Genomic DNA, 22,945 nt, shown 5'->3' on the forward strand with positions numbered 1-22,945 from the left:
TTGCTCCATGTCCTTCTGCTCAGTTATTTTCTGTGACCCTGCCCTATCAACACCTTTACTTTTGTTATCTCTTGCCCCACCCCTGCTTTATTTGCTTAAAACCTATTACATTTCTAACCTTTGACAGTTCTGATGAAGGGTCACTGACCTGAAACATTAACTCTGCTTCTCTCTCCACAGATGCTGCCAGACCAGCTGCGTATTTCCAGCATTTCTTGTTTTTATTTCAGATTTCCAGCATCTGTAGTATTTTGCTTTCATTAAGATGTTTTGGTGATGTGGCTGGCATGGTTGAACAGCTGACAGTGTGAGGCATGGATGTGAGGCTTGCAGCAGTGCTAGATGTGTCAGAGTGAGACGAACTATGAAGTATGTGTGGTAAGTGCCATGATTGATGGAGTTTGTTTGTAAGTGATTGAAGTCGGTGTAGTGCATTGAGCAGCATGTGAAGCTCATGATGCAGTTCTTGGGATATGGCATTTGAAGATACATTCAGTGACTTTGACTTTGACTTCCTGTGAGGTCTTTGAACTTCTTGTGATACTGCATCCATGTCCTCTGGTCTAGACTGCTGGCTTTGACCGCATGGGCTATCTGTTCCCATTCCCTTCACAAAGTCCATTTGAGCTGCCTGCTGGTCCTCTGTGGTTAGAGAATCCCTCGCCTCCTGTCCATTTCCCACACCAAGGCCTCCAGTGCTGCATCAGGAGAAACTTGGAGTCCACTGTCTCCACTATTGTGCCATAGTCACTCTTCTCACAGGTCAGATACTCTTCCGCGGTCATTCCAGCACCTGCTCCATCCAAACGCACCACCCCTTTAAGAGGCTAAACAAAAATGCTGGAAATACTCAGCAAGTCAGGCAGCATCTGTGGAGAGAGAAACAGAGTTAACATTTCAGGTTGATGACCTTTCATTAGAGATGCAGGCTGACTTTAAGTAGTGCAGGCTAGTTTGAACTCATGCTAGCCTCTCATGATTTTGTGCCTCCTGTGCATGCATGCTGCCACTAAACTGTACACTTAGTGCTGGCTGTACACTGCCATCATGTAAATTAGCACACAGCACAAAGTTTGCTCGCTGTCTGCAAAGGAAGGAACAGGCACGAGTTAATTGTGCATTGTGATCCCCGCGCCTGTTTTCTGGCTTATCGAATTTCATGGCCTCAATGTTACATCTTGTTACCAATTTCCAGAATTAATTACTTATAGATTTTGGTGATGAAGTACACAGAAGAGGCCTCACATCAAGATCAGAGGATTGTTTCCGTAGGTAAGTTTCTTTGTTCTTGGCTGACAGGATCTCTGATACTGTAGAACACAGTCAGGGAACAGATGGATGATGAAGCACTAGAGTGTACATTCTTAGTGGTACTAGAAGAAAATACTTCATTGCCTGTGGATCAAAATTGATATTGCATCAAGGAAATGAAAAATACTAGAAACTAAAGTTAACCTGATTTCCAAATACACAATTACTCTTTCTACCTTCTGAGATTGTTGATGTGGAACATCCCCCCAGATAAATGAATAAAACAAAAATAAAAGGCAGGGGTTGTTTAAAAGCAGATATCTGAATACTTTATTGCATGAAGCATTCACTATCACTGAAGGGAGTTCATAACTTCAAATTTTCCAAGGACATCAACAAACTATGTCAGTCTTATGACAAGAACTAAAATGTAACAAGTGTATAGAATTATCTTCTGATGGAAAGCCATTTGTATAATATTCTGTTTTTTAACTATGATTCCTTGTTATGTTATAAAATTGCAATGTTAATGACGTGATGCTTCTGTTTCTGAAATGTCGTAAAATTGAAGATAGGTCATCGTGATAGTACACAATGCAAGAACAATGCTTGAAATGTTTAATCAATTGGATCAATGTGATATAGAGGAACTATAATATTCCATGTATGACAGTAGAATAATTTCTGATGTCACTGCTTGTCAAATCATGTCAATTGCAGGCTCCAGCCATCTGTTATTATCTATCTTGATAGCCATGCATGCACAAAAAAAGGACAATTCAGTAGGGGAGTGCTTCCTGGGTCTGCAATAAAGCACATTGGATCTCCTGGGAGCAATGAATATTGCAAAATTGGGTAGATCAGAGAACCCACCTATTTAAAAAAAAATTGTCTGATTTTTCTTCCATCTAAATTAATGACCTAAGGATGGTTGGACATAAAGTGGAAATGAATGAGGACTGGTAGAGTCAGAGGTTCTCATCTGAGGTTGAGGCAGAAGCTCTGGATAAAAGCAGAAGAAAGAGAACTTCATTCTGCATTGAACCATGCTGTATCTGGCCTGAATGAGCTTGACACCAGCATTGGAGATCAATTTGGTTTCCTGCGGTAATTGGGCAGGCCGTGAGCATTGTGATTAAGGTGCCTGCCAGATGATAGCAGCGAGATACCCGAACCATCTTGGTCATAGAAATAGATAGTAAGAGTTTCTATAGCTAGTTAAAACAGAAAAGAACCCAAGTGAGCATTGGTCCTTGTTACAACCAGGTGAGAAAGGTGTCTCGGGGTCCCTCTCAGCCTTCACCTGGTCTTATTGTAACAGGGTTTAACTTTAAACACACCCTGTTTTTAGCTCCCCCTTGGAGAATTCTTGCTCACCGTTTTCCAATTATAAGGCAATGAAACTAGCACAAACAGGCTTTCTTTGGTTTAAAGAAGAAAAGTTGAAATTTATTAAACTTAAACTCTAATTCGGTTGACGCCCACGGATACGCGACACGCCCACGCTAGCATGCATACGCAATACACACATGCAAATAGAGACAGAAAAGAGCAGGAGAAAAATAAAGTAGAACTGTTTGAGGCAATATCTGAAGAGCTGTTGTTACAGTTCTTCGAGCACACTGTAGAGTCCTTGATTGTACGTAGATCTTGCTTTTTGTTGGTGCCCAGTATTCTTCTGAAACCTTGTTCGCTGTAGGAGACTTTTCTCTCTTGAGGTTCATGTGTCTTCAGTGGATTCAGAGGCTTGTGAGAAAGAGGTGGAAGCGGACTGTCAGGAGCGGCTGCGGCAAGCCAGCCAGCAGAGATCTTCTCAGTCCAGGAGCATTCTGCTTTCTCCCCAAACTGTTCACATAAATTCAAAAAACTCAGTTTGCCCAGCAGGTTAGCTGGTTTGACCATGTCCATTTGTGTATTCGGCCATCTTAGCAGTCAACTTGGAATGCGAGCTCCCCCACCTTCAACGTCTGGTGATCAAAAGTCCATTGTGGGTTGAATGTGTCAGGAATGGTCCTTTGCCCTTTCTAGGCACTGTCTGTTAATATGCAAATGTATTTCCAGCCACGGCCGATCTGTTTAACAAGTCCTTTTCTTCACTCCAGTAACAGTTTAAAATAAATGTTCATGACAAAATTCATGTGCCTCATTCTTGGCAGGTGGGGGCCTAGCTTGACAACTCCGCACCCAGCAGAATGAAATGCGATTTGAGAAAAGCGCATTTCATTAAAAGTTTCGAGAGTAAAATGTAAGGTACAGAAAAAAACATGCATTCCTCTCATTAATTCTCATTCATTCCAAATCCTAAAACATATTACAGCCTGTCTTCTCGGTGCCAGTGCTGCTTTAATTGTCCCCATTTTGGCATCCCAATAAACATGTGGTTCTTTTTTGGGGGGGAAGTTTGCCCATTTCCATGACTGCCTAGGGTCTTTGTTCCTGCTGAGGTAATTTTTTTTTTAGGAGAGGCAGTAATGGACAGGTCTATCCTGAATTCTCCTCCAGTGCTTTGCTGAGTCATGCAAAGGCGTTTTACTTTAAGGGGATGGGTGGTTTTCTTTTTTCTGACTGCGGGGGAGGATTCATTGCTAATCTCCCCTTTGTCCTCTGGGACACTCCTGCCTGCAGGTATTTGTGCAGACTCTACTGCACTCCCCTGTGGCACTTCAACTTGGTGAGGCATCGCCTTCACAGTTTCTCTGCCCCCTGGAGATCTTTCTTTATTTCTGCAGGTTCCTGTAAATGCTGTTAGCAACTCTGGTGGGGTACATCTAGTGTCTGAATTTACGTAGGAGGATGTGGGGTCTAACTTTTCAAAGTTTTCGGGGTTGGCTGACCGGACAGTAGGAGTTTTCATCCAGGATTCCTCCCGGACTTCCATTAACCTGCCCCCATTGGTCGCTTTTTCCCCTTCCCTGTCTAAACCTCTGTTAGCATTGTGCTTGCCTGTCCCCTTTTGTTCTCGGCGGGGTTTTTTTTAATTCATTCATGGGATGTGGACGTTGCTGGCCAGTCCAGCATTTATTGCCCATCCCTAATTGCCCTTGAGAAGGTGGTGGTGAGCTGTCTTCTTGAACCGCTGCAGTCCATGTGAGGTCGGTACACCCATAGTACTGTTAGGAAGGGAGTTCCAGCGACAGTGAAGGAACACGATATAGTTCCAAGTCTGGGTGATGTGTGACTTGGAGGGAAACTTGCAGGTGGTGGTGTTCCCATGTATTTGCTGCCCTTGTCCTTCTAGTTGGTAGAGGTCGTGGGTTTGGAAGGTGCTGTCAAAGGAGCATTGGTCCCTTACAGTTCACCAGCCCTCTGCTGGAGGGTCCTCCTAGGACTTAGGTGTGCAGGTTTCACTGTAGGTTGGGGTTTCACCTCAACCTGGCACATGTGGCAACGCCTGCAGTACTCCACCACATCTTTGTGGAGTTTTGGCCAGTCAAACTGCTGTCTTATGTGGGCTTTGGTCTTTCGTATACCGGCATGTACAGCCACTGTAGTCTTGTGGGCCCTTCTTAATATTTCTCTCCAGTACCTCTGTGGCACCACTAACTGGTGAACTACTGTCCACTCCTCGCTCTCAGGTCTGTGAGGAGAACTCCATTTTCTCATTCTTTAAATAGTAGCAATCAGGGACTCCCTCTGCTTCAATTTCAGACTAGGAAGACTGTGCTAACTCTCGCAATACTGGGTCGGCTCGCTGAGCCTCAGCGAGGGAAAATCCATTTAATTCATTCCCTGGGTCTCCTAACTTTCCAAAGAAAATCTCAGACAGACAGACCTGGTCATCTGCCTGCAGTGCTAATTCAGTCTTCTCTGGAGGAGCTGGTTTGATCATGGCCTGATCCATTACACATTGAGGGAAACTGCAGGGGTTTGTCTCCTGCCACTGCCCTGTCTCTCTGATCTTCCGCGGTCTTTCTTTCACTACTGGGGGGCTACCACCTTCACTCCTGCCAGATCATTACCTAGGAGCAGGTCAACCCCGTCCACAGGAAAACTAGGGACAATCGCTATGGTCATCGGCCCCAAAACTAGGTCGCACTCCAGGTGCACCCGGTGTACAGGTACAGGCATACACTGCCCTCCAATACCATTCACCACAATTCTGGTGTTCACTGTACACCCTGGGAGAAAGGCCAGGCTCTTTCCCCATAAAAGGGATCTAGTGGGCCCTGTGCCCCTGAAAGTTACTATGGGCTTGCTTGCCCCACTCGTGGGGTATGGGTTTACTTTCTCTTCAAACACAAAACCCTGATAACCTTCAGGAATCCTATTAACTTTTCCTGTACTTACAGTAGTAAGCTTCCTGGGTTGCACTCTTACTGCAGTTAAAGCCACAGCTTGTTCTGCTGGGCTTTCCATCAGGTTCTCTTCTTCACTGAGTGGGAGTGCCTTGATTAACCCTACTGGTTTTCCCTTTAGTTTCCAGCAGTCAGCCTTTAGCTGACCTGCTTTATTACAATGGAAGCACACAGGTCTCCAGGTCACACTCTTACTCACAGCACCTTCCTTTTTGGCTAGAGGAGGGCCCCTCTGTCTCCTGCATTCCTTTCTCTCCCAGGACTGCTTGGGGTCCTATCACATTCCCAGCCTATGTCCTTCTTGGATTTGTGGGGATGTCGAGGAAAGGTTCTCCCCTGAGAAACCACTTATAAATTAAAGAAAACTCATCGGCCAGGATGGCTGCTTGCCAGGCTCTCTGGATCTGCTGCTCCTCTACATGGGTCTTTATGGAGAGTGGGAGGGAGTGTTTAAATTTCTCTAACAGAATTACTTCTCTGAGATTCTCACAGCTGAGCTGTACTTTAAGAACCCTCAGCCACTGGTCCAAAGGCAGCTGCTTACTTCTTTCAAACTCCATATAAGTTTGATTAGCTTGCTTCTTGAGAGTTCGAAACATTTGGCGATAGGCGTCGGGTACTAATTCATATGCTCTGAGGGTAACATTTTTTGTCCGTTCATAATTTGATGAATTCTCATCTGGCAACAGAGAATAAACCTCATGGGCTTTTCCAGCTAGCTTGCTTTGCAGTAAAAGAGGCCAGGTCTTAGCTGGCCATTTTAGCTGCCTTGCCAGTTTCTCAAAGGACACAAAAAATCCTTCTACATCCTCTTCATTGAATTTTGGAATTAGTTGAGCTAGTTTTAACAATTTTGTACCCAGCCCTGAATTATGCTCCTCCATATTGGCTATGCTTTCACTGAGGTTACTCCGTCGCCCCCTAGTTAACTCAAGCCGCTTCAACTCTCTCTCTTCGCATTCCTTCCCAAATATTCTTTCTCTCTCCCTTTCCTGTCTTTCTCTCTCACACTCCTCAAATTCAAGGTTCCTCTGTGACAACTGTATCTATGCTAACAATACCTTGTCAGAGTCTGCTTCTAACCCTGTTTCTGCTTGTTCAGATTCAAGGGAAAAATGGTTGGCCACTAGCCTTAGGAGTTCAGACTTCCTAGGCTTGTAGTGATCTCACACTGCTCAGCCATTTTCCTCAACTCCTCCATAGACAGTGCTTCTAACTTATCCCAAGTTACTTCCCCCTGGCTTGAAGAGCTACAAGCTTCAGTTGCAGACATGTTAGTATTGAAGCACACACAACCACAAGAAAACCTGTATTGAAATCTTGCTCTTTTTTGCTTTGGAACAATTTGGCTTCCCACTTCCAATTTTTCATTTGTCTGTGTGTCAATCCCAGACGAGCCCCCAAATTTCTGTTACAAACCAGGTGAGACAGGTGTCACGAGGTCCCTCTTACCCTTCACCTGCTCTTACTGTAACAGGGTTTAATTTTAAACAGGCTTTTTTTTAGGTTTAAAGAAAAAAAGTTGAAATTTATTAAAATTAAACTCTAATTCAGTTGACGCCGATGGATACATGACACGCCCACGCAAGCATGCATACGCGATACACACATGCAAATAGAGACAGAAAAGAGCAGAAGAAAAATAAAGTGGAACTGTTTGAGGCAATATCTGAAGAGTTGTTGTTAGGGTTCTTCGAGCTCACTGTAGAGTCCTTGATTGTAGGTAGATCTTGCTTTTTGTTGGTGCCCAGTATTCTTTTTAAACTTTGTTCTCTGTAGGACACTTTTCTCTCTTGAGGTTCATGTGTCTTCAATGGATTCAGAGGCTTGTGAGAAAGAGATGGGAGCAGACAGACAGGAGAGGATGTGACGAACCAGCCAGGAGAGATCTTCTCAGTCCAGGAGCATTCTGCTTTCTGCCCAAATTGTTTGTACAAATTCAAAAAACTCAGTTTGCCCAGCAGTTTAGTCATGTGTCTAGCTGGTTTGACCATGTCCATTTGTGTATTCGGCCATCTTAGCAGTCAACTTGGAATGTGAGCTCCCCCACTTTCAACGTCTGGTGATCAAAAGTCCATTGTGGGTTGAATGTGTCAGGGAGTGGCTGCTTTGTCCTTCCAAACACTGTCTGTTAATATTCAAATGTATTTCCAGCCACGGCTGATCTGTTTAACAAGTCCTTTCTTCACTCTAGTAACAGTTTAAAATCAATGTTCATGACAAAATGCATGTGCCTCATTTTTGGCATGTGGGGGCCTAGCATGACAGTTCAATAGAAAGTGAGTCTGGGGATTTATAAGGGAAAATAAGGAGATGTCAGATGAATTGAACAGGTATTTTGCATCTGTCTTCACTATAGACGATTCAATTAACATCCCAGAAACAACTGTAAATCAGGAAATGGAAGGGAGGGAGGAACTCAAGAAAATTACAATCATCAGAGAAGTGGTACTGAACAAATTGTTGGAGCTGCGGGATGACAAGTCCCCAGGTCCTGATGGACTTCATCCTAGGGTCCTAAAATAAGTGGCTGGTGAGATAGTTGATGCGTTGGTTTTAATTTTCCAAAATTCCCACGATTTGGGGAAGGTTCCATTAGATTGGAAAATAGCAAATGTAACTCCTTTGTTCAAAAAGGAAACTACAGGCCAGTTAGCTTAATATCTGTCATAGGGAAAATGTTAGCGGCTACTATTATAGATGTTATAGTAGGACACTTAGAAAAATTCAAGGTAATCAGGCAGAACCAACATGGTTTTTTAAAATGGAAATCATGTTTAACCAATTTATTGGAGTTCTTTGAAGAAGTAATATGTGCTGTGAATAAAGGGGAACCGGTGGATGTACTGTACTTAGTTTTCCAGAAGGCATTTGATAAGGTGTCACATCAAAGGTTATTGCGGAAAATAAATGGTCATGGTGTAGGAGGTAACATATTGGCATGGATAAAGATTGGTTAGTTAACAGGAAACAGAGAGTAGGCATAAATGGGTAATTTTCTGGTGGCAAGATGCAACGAGTGGTGTGCCACAGGGATCAGTGCTGGGCCTCAACCTTTTACAATTTATATAAATGACATGGATGAAGGGACTATAGTATGTTTGCTAAATTTGCTGATGACACAAAGATAGGTAGGAAAGTGAGTTGTGAAGAGGACATAAGGAGGCTACAAAGCAATAAAGATAGGTTAAGTGAGTGGGAAAGATCTGGCAAATTGAGTATAATGTGGGAAAATGTGAAATTGTCCATTTTGGCAGTAAGAATAAAAAAGAAGCATATTATCTAAATGGTGAGAGATTGCAGAGCTCTGAGATGCAGAGGGATCTGGGTGTCCTAGTGCATGAATTGCAAAGGTTAGTATTCAGGTACAGCACGCAATTCGGAAAGCTAATAGAATGTTATTGTTTATTGTGAGGGGAATTGAATACAAAAGTGGGAGATTATGCTTCAGTTATACAGGGCACTAGTGAGACTACATCTGGAGTACTGTGTTCAGTATTGGTTTCCTTATTTCAGGAAGGATGCAAATGCATTGGAAGCAGTTTAGCGAAGGTCTACTAGACTAATACCTGGAATGGGCAGGTTGTCTTATGAGGAAAGGTACAACAGACTAGGCTTTTTTATTATTCATTCATGGGATGTGGGCATCGCTGGCTAGGCCAGCATTTTTTGCCCATCCCTAATTGCCCTTGAGAAGGTGGTGGTGAACTGCCTTCTTGAACCACTTGTATCCACTGAAGTTTAGAAGAGTAAGAGGCGACTTGATTGAAACATATGAGATCCTGATGGATCTTGACAGGGTGGATGTGGAAAGGATGTTTCCTCTTGTGGGTGATTCGAGAACTAGGAGTCACTGTTTAAAAATATGGGGTTGCCCATTTAAGACAGAGATGAGGAGAAATTGTTTCTCTCAGAGGATTGTGAGTCTTTGGAACTCTCTTCCTCAAAAGGCGGTGGAAGCAGAGTCTTTGAATATTATTAAGAGGTAGATAGATTCTTGATAGACAAGGGGGTGAAAGGTTATCGGGGTAGGCAGGAATGTGGAGTTGAGGTTACAATCAGATCAGCCATGATCGTTTTGAATGGCTGAGCAGCCTCGAGGGGCCGAATGGCCTACTCCTGCTCCTAATTCGTATCTTTGTATGTCACTGGGCCTCATTAGCATGTGGATAGCAAGCTCTATATGCTGCATGGGCAATCTAAGGCAGACTTCTGGTCATGGAGGGCGAGCATCCCACACTATTCAATTTTTCAGTGAAAAGGGGGAAATAAGCATACAAATGTCAACCGAGGTGTGCCTGAAAAGTGTTCCATTGTGCAGCACCAACAACCCTCATTTTGATGACCCCAAGATAAAAAATATATTTTTTCTATGTATTGGAAAACAACATCTGCTGAATGGCATTATGACATCCTCTGCTTTGCAAAACTGAATATCCTTTACTAGCATCAAAAAGATTAACATTAATAAAACTCAGCACCTGTTCTAAACTGATATGAGAATAAATTGTGGGACTTTTCATATTTATATCTAATAGACTAAAATTTGGCATGCGCTTCATTAAAGCCTTATTACAAGTACCTGGAGTATCTGTTATTCCTGTAGGTGATACTGTGTTAGGCCTTTTCAATTGTAAAGGTGTCATGCTGTATGAGACAAAATAGCTGATATTTTCTACTGATAATATATCATCCTTTGAATGCACATTCTGGCCACTGACTTTACATAAATTACTCAAAATGTTTTTTTTTATCCTTCCACTTTTTTCTTGAATTAAAATGTCTTGCTGTCCAAAATAAGGGTTAAAAATTATGTTACATATTTCACAGTAACATTAAATTTGCCCGCTAAGTTTATTCTATGATTTTAAATGTCTTCATTAAATTTTTACTTGAAGACCTCAACCTTTCTCAAAGCCTGGTCCTGAACATAATATCTTTGCTCAGAGCTGTGACTGTGAGCTAAATTTGAATTGTAAAATGTGACTAGCTTTCAAGGTTGCATCAGTACTGGTCAGTTATTTTTATAAAGAATATGAATATAGGTCTTTAATTTCTAGTACTCAGTAGCTTTTCTTCAAATCATTTTGAAAACGATAAGACACAATTCAAAAGCGTTATTGAGATGAAAGTTATATTGGTTTTTTTTGAAGCAGTAGCTGTGTACAAGATGGAATGAGACAAAATGGGTGCCTATAACACTTGTTATAGTGTTTTGTTTTGTATCCTATAAACTTCAGAATGTGTCTTAGGCTGGGGAGAGAGAGAGAGAGAAAATTCATATTGCTAGTTCAAATATAATCTTTACAATTTTCCAGCGGTCGTGGTCTATATTGGTACCAACAACATAGGTATAAAGAGGGATGAGGCCCTGTAGGCAAATTTTAGGGAGCTAAGAAAGAAAGTAGCAAGCAGGACCATAAAGGTAGCAATTGCCGGATTATTCCCGGTGCCACATGCTAGTAAGCATAGAAGTAGGAGGATAGAATCTATGACTGCGTGGCTGGAGAGATGTTGCAGGAGAGAGGGCTATAGGTTCTTGGGACATAGGGAGCAGTTCTGAGGGAGGTAGGACCTATACAGGCTGAACAGGTTGCACCTCAACAGAGCCAGGATTAATGTCCTTCTGGGGCGGTTTGCTAGTGCTATTGGGAAGGGTTTAAACCAACTTGGCAGGGAGATAGGAACCAAGATATAACATTAGAAAAGAAAACAAGGCGCACAAGGATTGGGAGCAACAAGAGTGAAAAATAGTAAGGCATTAGGTGGGGTCAGAGATTGAGGGAATGCAATAAAGTCTAAATTAGGTTTTTCGTTCATGCACATGAATGCACAGAGTGTAGTCAATAAGGTTGGTGCACTGTAGGTGCAGATAGACACTAGGGATTTTGATGTGGCGATAATGGAGATCTGGCTCAAAAAGGGGCAGGACTGGGTACTAAATATTCCTGGATAAAGGTTGTTCAGGAAAGAAAGGAGGAGGGGTGGCAGTATTAATTAAGGAAAATATTACAGTGCTGGAGAGAGAGAGTATCCTAGAGATGTCAAGGACAGAACCTATTTGGTTAGAGTTAAGAAACAATAGAGGTACCATTAGTCGCTTGGTAGTACAGAACTTGAGTATTGCTGAAAATAGAGACATGTTGTCAAAGCTTTTTGTCTTGCACTCATCAGGACAATCCAAAAGAATACCAATGTAAGGGAAAACAACAACTTTATACTGTATGGGAAGAGAGTGCTGTATGGTTGGCATGAACTCTGATTGGTAGAGGCATTGCCATGGAGAATGCACCAGTTTATAGTGACAGATCATTAATTGCCAAGCTTTCTTTGAAATTTAAACTCAGCAGCTTGACTCTGATTGTTTATGGCTTTGCCCTGAGGAATGAACCAGCGAATGGCTGTCACTTATTTTGCTTAGCCGAAACAGCAATGTTTGTACATGTTCTTTCTGTCTGCAAAGAACAGGGCCCTGTGTATTAATACAGTACACACACATGTGCCACACTCAGAGCCCTACCAATCTTAAACTGGTTGCCAGTATAATTTTTTAGCACACTGAGGATTATTTAGCAAATGTTGTCCAATCGCGGAATTACATCTAATGTTGGACACTGTGTTTTGAGTTTTGCAAGCACGGGCTGGTTGGGTATGGCCTGTACCTTGCCTGTTGTGAACAGTGGAAGGGACATATAAATAAAAGCAAAAAACTGCAGATGCTGGAAATCTGAAATAAAAACAAGAAATGCTGGAAATACTCAGCAGGTCGGGCAGCATCTGTGGAGAGAGAAGCAGAGTTAACGTTTCAGGTCAGTGACCCTTCATCAGAACCATGGGACATGGAAGGGGCATGTTGTTTGATAAGATCCACGAGTCTTTGGGATGTACAGCCTATATACCTAGCATCACACTGTCATTGAAATTCGTATATCATATTACTCCTTCGTGTGATAGACAGGACGTCTTTTTGGCTTGACAGCAGCATTCAGTTAGTGACGAACACTACACATGTTTTACTGCATAATAGCAGTGTGAAACAGCTAGCTTCAGCTGTTGCTCAAATTTTGCTCACCATGCAAGCTTGATGCTGAAATAGAGCGAATCAAAGACATCCTGCGTGACAATTGCTACTCTGATCAGATCATTTCTCGCTGCATTTCGTGCAAACTTATGAACAGGCCTAAGTCTGTAATTTTCAGCCCTGAAAAGTGCCCAGTCCACCTCAAATTACCCTGGAAGGGTAATTTATCCCAAAAATTTGAGAAACAGGTGAAGCTAGCTGTTTCACACTGCTACTATGCAGGAGTAACACGTGTGGTGCTCGCCACTAACAGGATGCTGTCGTCTAGTCAAAAAGATGCCCTGCCTATCACACAAATGGAGTAATGTGATATATGAATATCAGTGCCAGTGTGATGCTTGGTATATAGGCCGTACGTCCCAAAGACTGGTGGATCGTAACAAACAACATGTCTGTTCGCAACAGGTAAGGTACAGGCCATACCCAACCAGCCCGTGCTTGCAAAACTCGAAACACAGTGTCCAACATTAGATGTTATTCCGCGATTGGACAACATTTGCTAAATAATCCTCAGTGTGCTAAGAATTACGCTGACGACCAATTTAAAATTGTCAGTAGGACTCTGAGTGTGGCGCATTTGTGCATATTGGAAGCTACATATATTAATACACAGGGCCCTGTTCTTTGCAGATAGAAAGAACGTACAAACATTGTGCCTGTTTCAGCTAAACAAAGTAATTGACAGCCATTCACTGGTTCATACCTCAGGGCAATGCCTTGAACAATCAGAGTCAAGCTGCCTGGTTTAAATTTCAAAGAAAGCTTAGCAGTTAACTGTCAGTCACCATATACTGGTGCATTCTCCATGGCAATACCTCTACCAATCAGAGTTCACTTGCCAACCATACAGCACTCTTTTCTCATACAGTATAAAGTTGTTGTTTTCCCTTACATTGGTATTCTTTTGGATTGTCCTGATGAGTGCAAGACAAAAAGCTTCGACAACATGTCTCTATTTTCAGAGGTACCATTACATTACTGCGTGTATTCTATAGACCACCAACTAATGGGAAAGATATAAAGGAACACATTTGCAAGGAAATTACAGAGAGGTGCAAAAGTTATTGGGTAGTTTTAATGGAGCCTTTAATTATCCTAGTAAAGACTGGGATTGTAATAGTGTAAAGGGCAGAGAGGGGAAAGAATTTATGAAGTGCGTTCAGGAGAATTTTCAAGATCAGTTTGTTTCCAGTCCAATGAGGAAGAAGGCATTGCTGGATCTGGTTCTGGAGAATGTCGTGAGTCAAGTGGATCAAGTGTCAGTAGGGGTACATTTAAGGAAAAGTGATCATAGTATCATAAGGTTCAGGTTAGCTATGGAAAAGGATAAGGAGAAATCTGAAGTAAAAATAATTAGTCACAGAGTTATACATCACAGAAACAAGCCCTTCGGCCCATCGTGTCTTTGCCGGCCATCAAGCACCTAACTATTCTCATCTCATTTTCCAGCACTTGGCCCATAGCCTTGTATGCTATGCAGTTTCAAGTGCTCATCTAAATACTTCTTAAATGTTGTGAGGATTCCTGCCTCTACCACCTCTTCAGGCAGTGCATTCCGGATTCCACCCACCCTCTGGGTGAAAAAATGTTTCCTCAAATCCCCTCTAAACTTCCTGCCCCTTACCTTAAATCTATGTCCCCTGGTTATCGACCCCTCCGCCAAGGGAAAAAGTTTCTTCCTATCTAACCTATCTATGTCCCTCATAATTTTGTATACCTCAATCATGTCCCCCCTCAGCCTTCTCTGCTCTAAGGAAAACAACCCTGGCCTTTTCAGTCTCTCTTCATAGCTGAAACACTCCAGCCCAGGCAACATCCTGGTGAATCTCCTCTGCACCCTCTCCAGTGCAATCACATCCTTCCTGTAGTGTGGTGCCCAGAACTGTACACAGTACTCCAGCTGTGGCCTAACTAGTGTTTTATACAGCTATTATTATTATTATTTATTATCTGGAGAAGGGCCAATTTCAGTGGGTAAGAACATATCTGGCCCAGATAAACTGAAATCAAAGATTGGCAGGCAAAACTGTAATGGAACAATGGGCAGCCTTTAGAGAGGAGATAGTTCAGGCACAGTTGAGGTACATTCCCACGAGAGGGAAAGGTAGGACAAACAAAGCCAGAGTTCCCTGGATGATAAAAGAGATAGAGTGTAAGATGAAGCAGAGAAAGGGTGAGAATGACAAATTCCAGGTTGATAATACAAGTGAGAACCAGGCTGAATATAGCAAGTTCAGAGAGGAAGTGAAAAAAGAAATAAGAAAAGCAAAGACAGCGTATGAGAAGAGACTGGCAGCTAACATAAAAGAAAATCCAAAAGTCTTCTATAGGCATATAAGTAGTAAAAGGAGGGATGGGGCCAATTAAAGACCAATAAAAGAGTTTACACATGGAGGCGGATCAGATGCATCCAAGGACACTGAGGGAAGTAAGAGTGGAAATTGCACAAGCACTGGCAATAAGATTCCAATCCTCCTTAGACACAGGTGTGGTGCCAGATAACTGGAGAATTGCAAACGTTGTTCAAAAAAAGGTGTCAGGATAAGCCCAGCAATTAACATCAATAGTGGGAAAGCTTTTAAACAGCTTTTAATCCTGGACAAAATTAACATTCATTTGGACAAATGTGGATTAATTAAGGAAAGCCAGAATGGATTTGTTAAAGGCAACTCATGTTTAACTAACTTGATTGAATATTTTGATGTGGTAACAGAGAGGATTGATGAGAGTAATGCAGTTGGTGTGATGTACATGGACTTCCAAAAGGTGTTTGATAAAGTGCCACATAACAGGCTTGTCAGCAAAGTCGAAGTCCATGGAATAAAAGGGTCAGTGGCAGCATGGATATGAAGTTGTCTGAATGACAGGAAACAGAGTAGTCGTGGACAGTTGTTTTTCAGACGGGAGGAAATTATACAGTAGGGTTCCCAAGGGATCGGTACTAGGACCACTGCTTTTCTTGATCTATACTACTGACCTAGACTTGGGTGTGCAGGGCACAATTTTAAAATTTACTGATGACACAAAACTTGGAAATATCGTGAACTGTGAGGATGATAGTGATAGATTTCAAGAGGACGTAGACAGGCTGGTGGTATGGGTGGACAAGTGGCAGATGAAATTTAATGCAGAGAATTGTGAAGTGATAGATTTTGGTCGGAAGAATGAAGAGAGGCAATATAAAATAAAGGATACAATTTTAAAAGTAGTGCAGAAGCAGAGGGACCTGGTGATATATGGACAAAAATCATTGAAGGTGGCAGGAATCACAGAATCACAGAATAATACAGTGCAGAAGAGGCCCTCCGGCCAATTGAGTCTGCACCGATTCATTAAAACACCTGACCTGTCTACCTAATCCCATTTGCCAGCACTTGGCCCATAGCCTTGAATGTTATGACGTGCCAAGTGCTCATCCAGGTACTTTTTAAAGTATGTGAGGCAACCTGCATCTACCACCCTCCCAGGCAGGGCATTCCAGACCATCACAGGACAGGCTGAGAAAGTAGTTAAAGGGCATACAGGATCCTGGGCTTTATAAATAGAGGCGTGGAGTTCAAAAGGATGGGAGTTATGGTGAACCTTTATAAAACAGTGGTTCAGCCTCAACTGGAGTACTGTGTCCCACACTTTAGGAAGGACGTGAAGGCTTTAGGGACAGTGTGTAAAGATTTACGAGAATACTTCCAGGGGTGAGGGACTTCAGTTACGTGGATAGTTTGGAGAAGCTGGGTTGTTCTCCTTAAATAGCAGGTTGAGAGGAGATTTGATAGAGGTGTTCAAAATCATGAGGGGACTGGACAGAGGAGATAGAGAGAAATTGTCCCCATTGGTGGAAGGTTGGAGAACCAGAGGACACTGATTTAAGGTGAATGACAAAAGAACCAAAGGCGACATGAGGAAATGTTTTTTTACTCAGGCAGTGGTTTGGATCTGGAATGCACTGCCTGAGAATGTGGTGGAGACAGATTAATTTGTGGCTTTCAAGAGGGAACTGGATAATTATCTGAAGAGAAAAAATTTGCAGGGCTACAAGGTAAAGGTGGGGGATTGGGGCTAGCTGAGTTACTGTTGAAAAGAGCCAGGATGGCCATGAAGGGCCGAATGGCTTCCTTCTGTGCTGTAACCATTCTATGATTCTATTCTTTGATTCTACCTAATTATCCATTTGTATTTTTGAGCTAGAAAAGACAAGTGTTAATTCGTTGCATTTGTGAGCCAGAGATCCTAATTGTTAAACATATGAGATAGAGAGATATAGATAGATACAGAAAAAGGCAGACAGCTTCTTTCCTCACTGGAATTTGCTTTAAAGAAAACAAGTTGAATCTTGAAAGCAAAGCTTTGTTAAGAAAAACAAAGAACCATAGAGCTATAGAAAAGTTATGGCACAGAAGGAGGCCATTCAGCCCGTCATATTTGCGCCGGCTGAAAACAGTAGCCAACCAATCTAATACCACCTTCCAGCACCTGGTCCATAGCCTTTCAGGTTACAACATTTCAGGTGCCTGCCCAGGTGCCTCTGAAATGAGCTGAAGGCTTCTGCCTCCACTACCGATCTGGGCAGTGAATTCCAGACACCCACCACCCTCTGGGTGAAAAAGTTTTTCTTCATGTCCCCTCTAATCCTTCTACCAATCACAAAAACAGGTGCTTCCTGTCTACTCTTTCTAGGCCCCTCATAATTTTGTACACCTCAATTAAGTCATCTCAATTAAGAAGGGTGGGGAGGGGGAGAAGGGAATGTAAGAAACAGGTTGTAGATGCGGGTTCTCTACTTCTCACCACCTGCATTTGGGGAGGAAAGCACATCAGAGTAGGGAGGGGGGAATGGAGGGCTAAGGGTGATTTGATGACAGCGGAACAAGCGGAGGGAATGGGGGATTGAGGAGGCAGGTACAAGAGGAAGGGTTGGTATTGTGGTGGGAATGAAGGAGTGATGGAAACTATGACTGATTGGAGGAAAGGATGGGACCACATTTTCATCACAACTCACACTACAAATTAAGCTTGCAGCTGTTGGCAGCGCCTTTGCCTGTCACATCCACTTCCCACCCGAAAAGACAAAAAAGATACTCAGAGGAGGGTAAAGATAGAAACATAAAGAGTTAAGGGGTAATAAATTGGAGAGAAACAGAAATAAAAGTGGAGAGCGAGAGAAACAGCAAAACAAGAACATCAGAGAAAGGTAGGAGCAATCGTTCTCTATGTGCAGTGCCATGGGAGACTGACTATATTATATTTTATTATATTGGCCTAAATCTCTTCATTTAACTTGCATTTAGTTTGAGTACATTACAAATTACATTATACAAAAAGAGAGGGAGGAGATCACTGAGGTTTTGCAATGATGGTAGTTCCATTGGTTATATGTAGTGGTTACCCCTTCAACTTACTCCAGTGCAGTGTAAATACAAACAACCTGACGTCAGGACGGCAGCAGAAACAGCAGCAGTGAAGCCCGCATGTGAGTGGCAACGTCTGAGCGTCTCAGCAACATTACCGGAGAACAGAAAAGGAAGGAGAGCCAGGCAAACCTGCAATGGGCAGAAAGTTTCCCCTCTTTGACGATTCAGTTTATGTTTTGTTTCGCGAACTTGGATATTTGACTGTCGAGTGGGAATAAATTCAAGGAGAGGACAAGCAAACCAGTTCATTCGGGAACCGAAGCGTCAACTGCGTGGATTGAATCGTGATTTGATTTGTACTGTAGTTTTTTAAAAAAAAGTGTTGCACCTTCAGGATTTTGGAGGGTTTAATCTTTTTTGCAATACTGTCCTCCGACCTCATATTGGAATGAGTTGGATGTGAAGGTTTGTGCAATATTTATATATATCTATATGCATTTATATTTTAAATAGGCCAGAATAGCAGTGGTTTCGCGGATCATTAACTTGAGTGCGACTGACAACCCTGATAATCTGTCTGCAACCATTACAAAACCTTTGAAAAGTCAGCCTGTCACTGAGGCGTTGCGCAGATTGACCTTTCCCTCTAGAAATAGGATTAAATGTTGGGTGAAGATCGCCTCTCTCCGACACCATTAGCTTGGGTTTCATTTCATTAAAATCTCCAAACGCCAAGTTCAACTTTTCTCCAGTAATGATACGGGGGAAAGAGGAGGGGGAGTGGGAGATTCAGAAAAAGACAGTTTTCTTCATAAAACAACGCAGATTCCCTCATGTTTCATGTAGACTTTTACCGAAAGGGTTTGCACGAAAATGGTGGTTTTCACTTCAAGCAAGCATTAAAAATACTGAACTGAAGCCTTCAACCAACCAAGGGGTAATCATCGCGTTTTTTTTACATTGCGTCACCCGGGTGGAGTCTTGCAAGCTAGTTTTTTTTCTGTTGCAGAAATGTTATTTATTGAAGCGGCTGTAGCACGGCGTGAATGACACTGAGGTTGTGGGGAGGATTGCCAGCTGGTTCAGCAGATGGCAGCGGGCGGCGGCCAGTGCCCGGAGAAAGTTGCCTCCGGCTCCGGCTCTGTGAGAGCTGCTCTCCGCCGAGCTTCCTCTGCAACTTGCTGCAGCTTAAGCTGGAGTGACAGCTCAGCGGACCAATGGAAGGCGGACGATGCCTCCTCGCCGAGTTATTAAAGGGCCCAGACGCCCTAACGCCAACCTATCAGCAGTGTCGGTGGGCGTGATTTGCACCCAGACTCTCCAATCAGCGAGGAGATACAAGAGAAGCGCACCTCCCAGTCATTCCGTTCTCACCCCTCCCCTTTCTGGTGGAAAATAATAGACGTCTAATGTATATATTAAAGAGCCACATCATGTGTACGTGTTTCAGCTTTGATCTGAATGTCTTTGCGCTAGTCAGCTGAAAAGCTTTTCAAACAAATCGCTGGAGGGAAAGGTAAGTCGCAGAAAACAATCTTAAAATAAGTCACCGCTGACAGTTTAATTAATATTTTGTATTATTATTGACAAGAAGACTGAAGTTGTAATTGAAGCTGTAAGCCTCGTCTGGTAAATATTAAGGAATCAGAAGTAAGAATAAAAAAGTTGAGCAGCTGAAAGAATAAAAAAGTTGGGCAGCTGAGAGACAAAATACGGGAAAAGTGAGGTGAAAGGATCAAGGATGCAAAATCAGTAGCAACTGGTTCGGAGTGGGGCAGATGCAGGCGGAGAGCGGGGGCATGCTTCAGATATGTGGAGTGATCTTGTGGTTCCATTGATGTAAACCAGAACCCAGGATCTTTTGCGAGGGAAGAGCGGGAGGAATACCCCAGCATCCAGTAATAAAATCCGCGGAGAATATGGGGCTCTCTTTGGCGCAAATGTTTATGCTCAGTGCACCTGACGCGAACCGGATTGTCGAGTTATTCATAAACTTTGAGCGAGAATGGGAAAAAGTTGCATAATTCGGAATACCTGCAGATTGCCAATTCTCCTATCATGTAGGGTTTAGCAAGGTTTTGGTTTTACTAATTCTGGTTTGGTGTTTAATCAGCTTTTGCCATTGCTCCCACAATCCTGTTTCGAATATTTGTACAAGTATGCGTGTTTATGTAGTCGTGCACAACCTTGAGTTTCTTCTCTGTAATCTTGTATATTACAAAACAGCAGTTGCCTTCGCTAGGTTGTACACTACTTGCATTGTTTTTCTGCATAAAAAGCATTCTAAATATAAGAAATAATACCTCGCTGTAATCACCACCAATTGCTTACAGCTCGTTCATTAATAGAGAACGCACGCACGGCACCTTTCTATATCATATCCCATGTTAATAACACACTCTTGTATGGGTCCCAAAGGCAACATTACACAGAGAGTCTACTGTCTACTGTAGTTGATCTAAGTTTTACTCTGAAATACATGGGGATGTAATTATATATTTAGTTTGGAATATCTTAACTAAATATGTTTCTTGTATGGTAATTCAAATTGAATGTTTCTTTTTTGAATTTATTATTCTTGCACTGACATATAATATAATTTATCTCCCTGAAATGGAAGAGAATGTATTCTTTTTAAAATGAAATTTAATTTTGTTATAGGTGTATTAAAGAGCCAGCAATGGAAACCAAAGGATATATTGACTACCCAGAAGTAATGAATATTGGAACACAGTGGAGTCTAAACAAATCTACGTCAAATGTTGGGAGAGATGAGATTGGTAGCTGTGACAGCAATGCAATGACTATTCTCAATGTTAGTTGCATACCTCCAGTTGCAAAGAACAGTGGTGGAGAGAGGAGCCAGGAGCTCTCTCCTGTCCTTCAGCATCAGTCTCATTACCAGGTGCAACACCAAGATCAGCACCTTGGTTTTCTTGCTTCAGATCCAAAGTGCAACCTAGGATCTGCTAAAGAACTGTCAAAAACTGTTGCTGAGTCAATGGGTTTGTATATGAATTCTGTAAAAGAGATGGGGAGTGAGTTTAACTACAGTATGCAACCTGAACAAATGGAGGGAAGGCCTAGCAATATTACAGAAATTGGTGGACAAGAAGTGGACCTTCAGGAGGAGAAAGTTAATGCTATCTTATTACAGCGAGGGATGAGACGATGTTCTTCTTCCTCCAGCCCTGGAAGAAATAGTCAGGGTTCATGCATCTCCAGTCCTGTAAACTTTAATAATTTAGGCTCTTCGGTGTCAAGTCCGAATAATATGAACTCTTGTGTCCCTAGTCCTGCTAAAATAAATTACTTAGCACTGTCTAGTCCTGACACTGTTAGCAATCTGGGATCTTCCATCTCTAGTCCTGATAATATTAATAATTTGAGTACTTCTGCCACTAGCCCAAGTGAGGTTCATTGCGCTATCTCCAGTCCTACTAAGATAAATAGCCTAGGTATGTCTAGTCCTAGTAATATGAACAGTTTGGGCTCTTCCATCTCCAGTCCTTTGAATATCAGTAACCTGCACTCTTCAGTCTCCAGTCCTAATAACATGAGCTCCCCTCTTTCTACTCCTAGTAATTTGGCTTCTCCTCATTCTGTGTCTGTTAATAACATTTTGTCTAGCCCTAACAATAACAGCATGGCCTCTTCTATCTCCAGCCCTGCTGTAAATAACCTACGCTTTTCCAGTTCTAGCCCTGCTGCTGAGTCAAGAATGATCCTGAATCCCCACCAGAATCCTGGAGCAAGAATTCAAGATCATGAGGAAGTTAAAGTATTTAAGGATGAGAAAACGAAAGGTGAATGCTTAGAGTCAGGTTCGATTAGCAATGTCAATCCTGTTCAGTTTATGAAAACTGAAGTAGACAGTGATTTTGGTGGGGCATGTTTCCTAAGTAGAGGTAGCTCAAACCCACCCAATTCAACGTTCTCAATGCCTCTGAAATGTGAGATGAATGAAACTGCTTGTCTGAACGCAATGTATACTGGTCAAGTTTCAGAAAATCCCTTTTCAGAAATTGCACATCAATTGATTGATGCCAAGACAAGTTATGGAGACACCTTTGATTTTTATGGGATTTTAGGGACACCTGCATCCTCCTCTAACTCTAGTTATGAACATGATGCTTTTTTACAACCCAACCTGACAACAGTGATCAAACAAGAGCCAAATGATGAAAGCTACTGCCAAGCCAATTGTTCACCTCCATCCACCATTGTAGGTGTTAACTCAACTGGACAATCATTTCACTACAGAATTGGAGCCAGTGGCACAATTTCTGTGCCCTGCCCTTTTATGAGAGATCAGAGAAATCAGCTTTTAAATTTAATTGCGCCTGTATGCACTGTACTTGGATCTTGGAAATCGCACCCTGTCATGCCACAGAGCTCCATATCTCCTGGGAGAAGTGATGGCTACCCACTACAAGGATACATTCCTGAGAAAATGTCACGGTGAGCTCTATTACAGTTCTTGAATCTTAAAGTATTTTGTTAAGTTAATTCAAGATGCTGTTAATCTTGATGATGCCATAGTGTTTGTTGCTTTAAATAGCCAGTTTAAAAAATGAGTTGCTTAGTATAATGCAGAAAATTCTAGCTATTTTACCTTAATTAATTCATGCCATTCATATTTTTGATGATCAAGTCTGGTGTGTGCCATTTTAAACAGAATATGCCACTCTTTGTGCAAGATTGCCATCACCAGAAAATTAGTGCAGTACGGTGTATAACACATTTATTTTCCAGTGCATAGTTTTAAATTTTTGTACCATTAGCTGTTTTGAACATTTTAAGATGCCTGTCATCCCTTTTTGAGGGAAATGGAGACTTCTGCGCCTCACATTTTGCTTGGATAAAGATGAATGGTTCTGTGCAATCAGGTAGCTCTCTGCATTTTGACCTGTGCAAAACAAAGCTCTGTTGTGGCATGTTACGGTGATGGGGTCATTTTGAGCAGTTAT

The 22,945-nt window shown here is 42.3% G+C and overlaps 1 protein-coding gene across 2 annotated transcripts in view; it reads left to right on the forward strand.

Moving 5' to 3' along the window:
• The first annotated feature begins 18,071 nt into the window (after positions 1-18,071).
• Positions 18,072-22,945, forward strand: part of nr3c2 (nuclear receptor subfamily 3, group C, member 2) — a 438,927-nt gene continuing 434,053 nt past the window's right edge. The window contains exons 1-2 of one of the 2 annotated variants that reach the window (XM_068041172.1): positions 18,072-18,440; positions 20,637-22,436. In XM_068041172.1, coding sequence (XP_067897273.1) covers positions 20,656-22,436 — 1,781 coding nt within the window. In that variant the 5' untranslated portion in view covers positions 18,072-18,440; positions 20,637-20,655. Of the gene's footprint in view, positions 18,441-19,404; positions 19,492-20,636; positions 22,437-22,945 lie in introns of those variants that run through there. The other variant, XM_068041180.1, reaches the window with a different exon arrangement.

Source organism: Heterodontus francisci, chromosome 1, assembly GCF_036365525.1.
Source record: "Heterodontus francisci isolate sHetFra1 chromosome 1, sHetFra1.hap1, whole genome shotgun sequence".
NCBI classification, from domain to species: Eukaryota; Metazoa; Chordata; class Chondrichthyes; order Heterodontiformes; family Heterodontidae; genus Heterodontus; species Heterodontus francisci.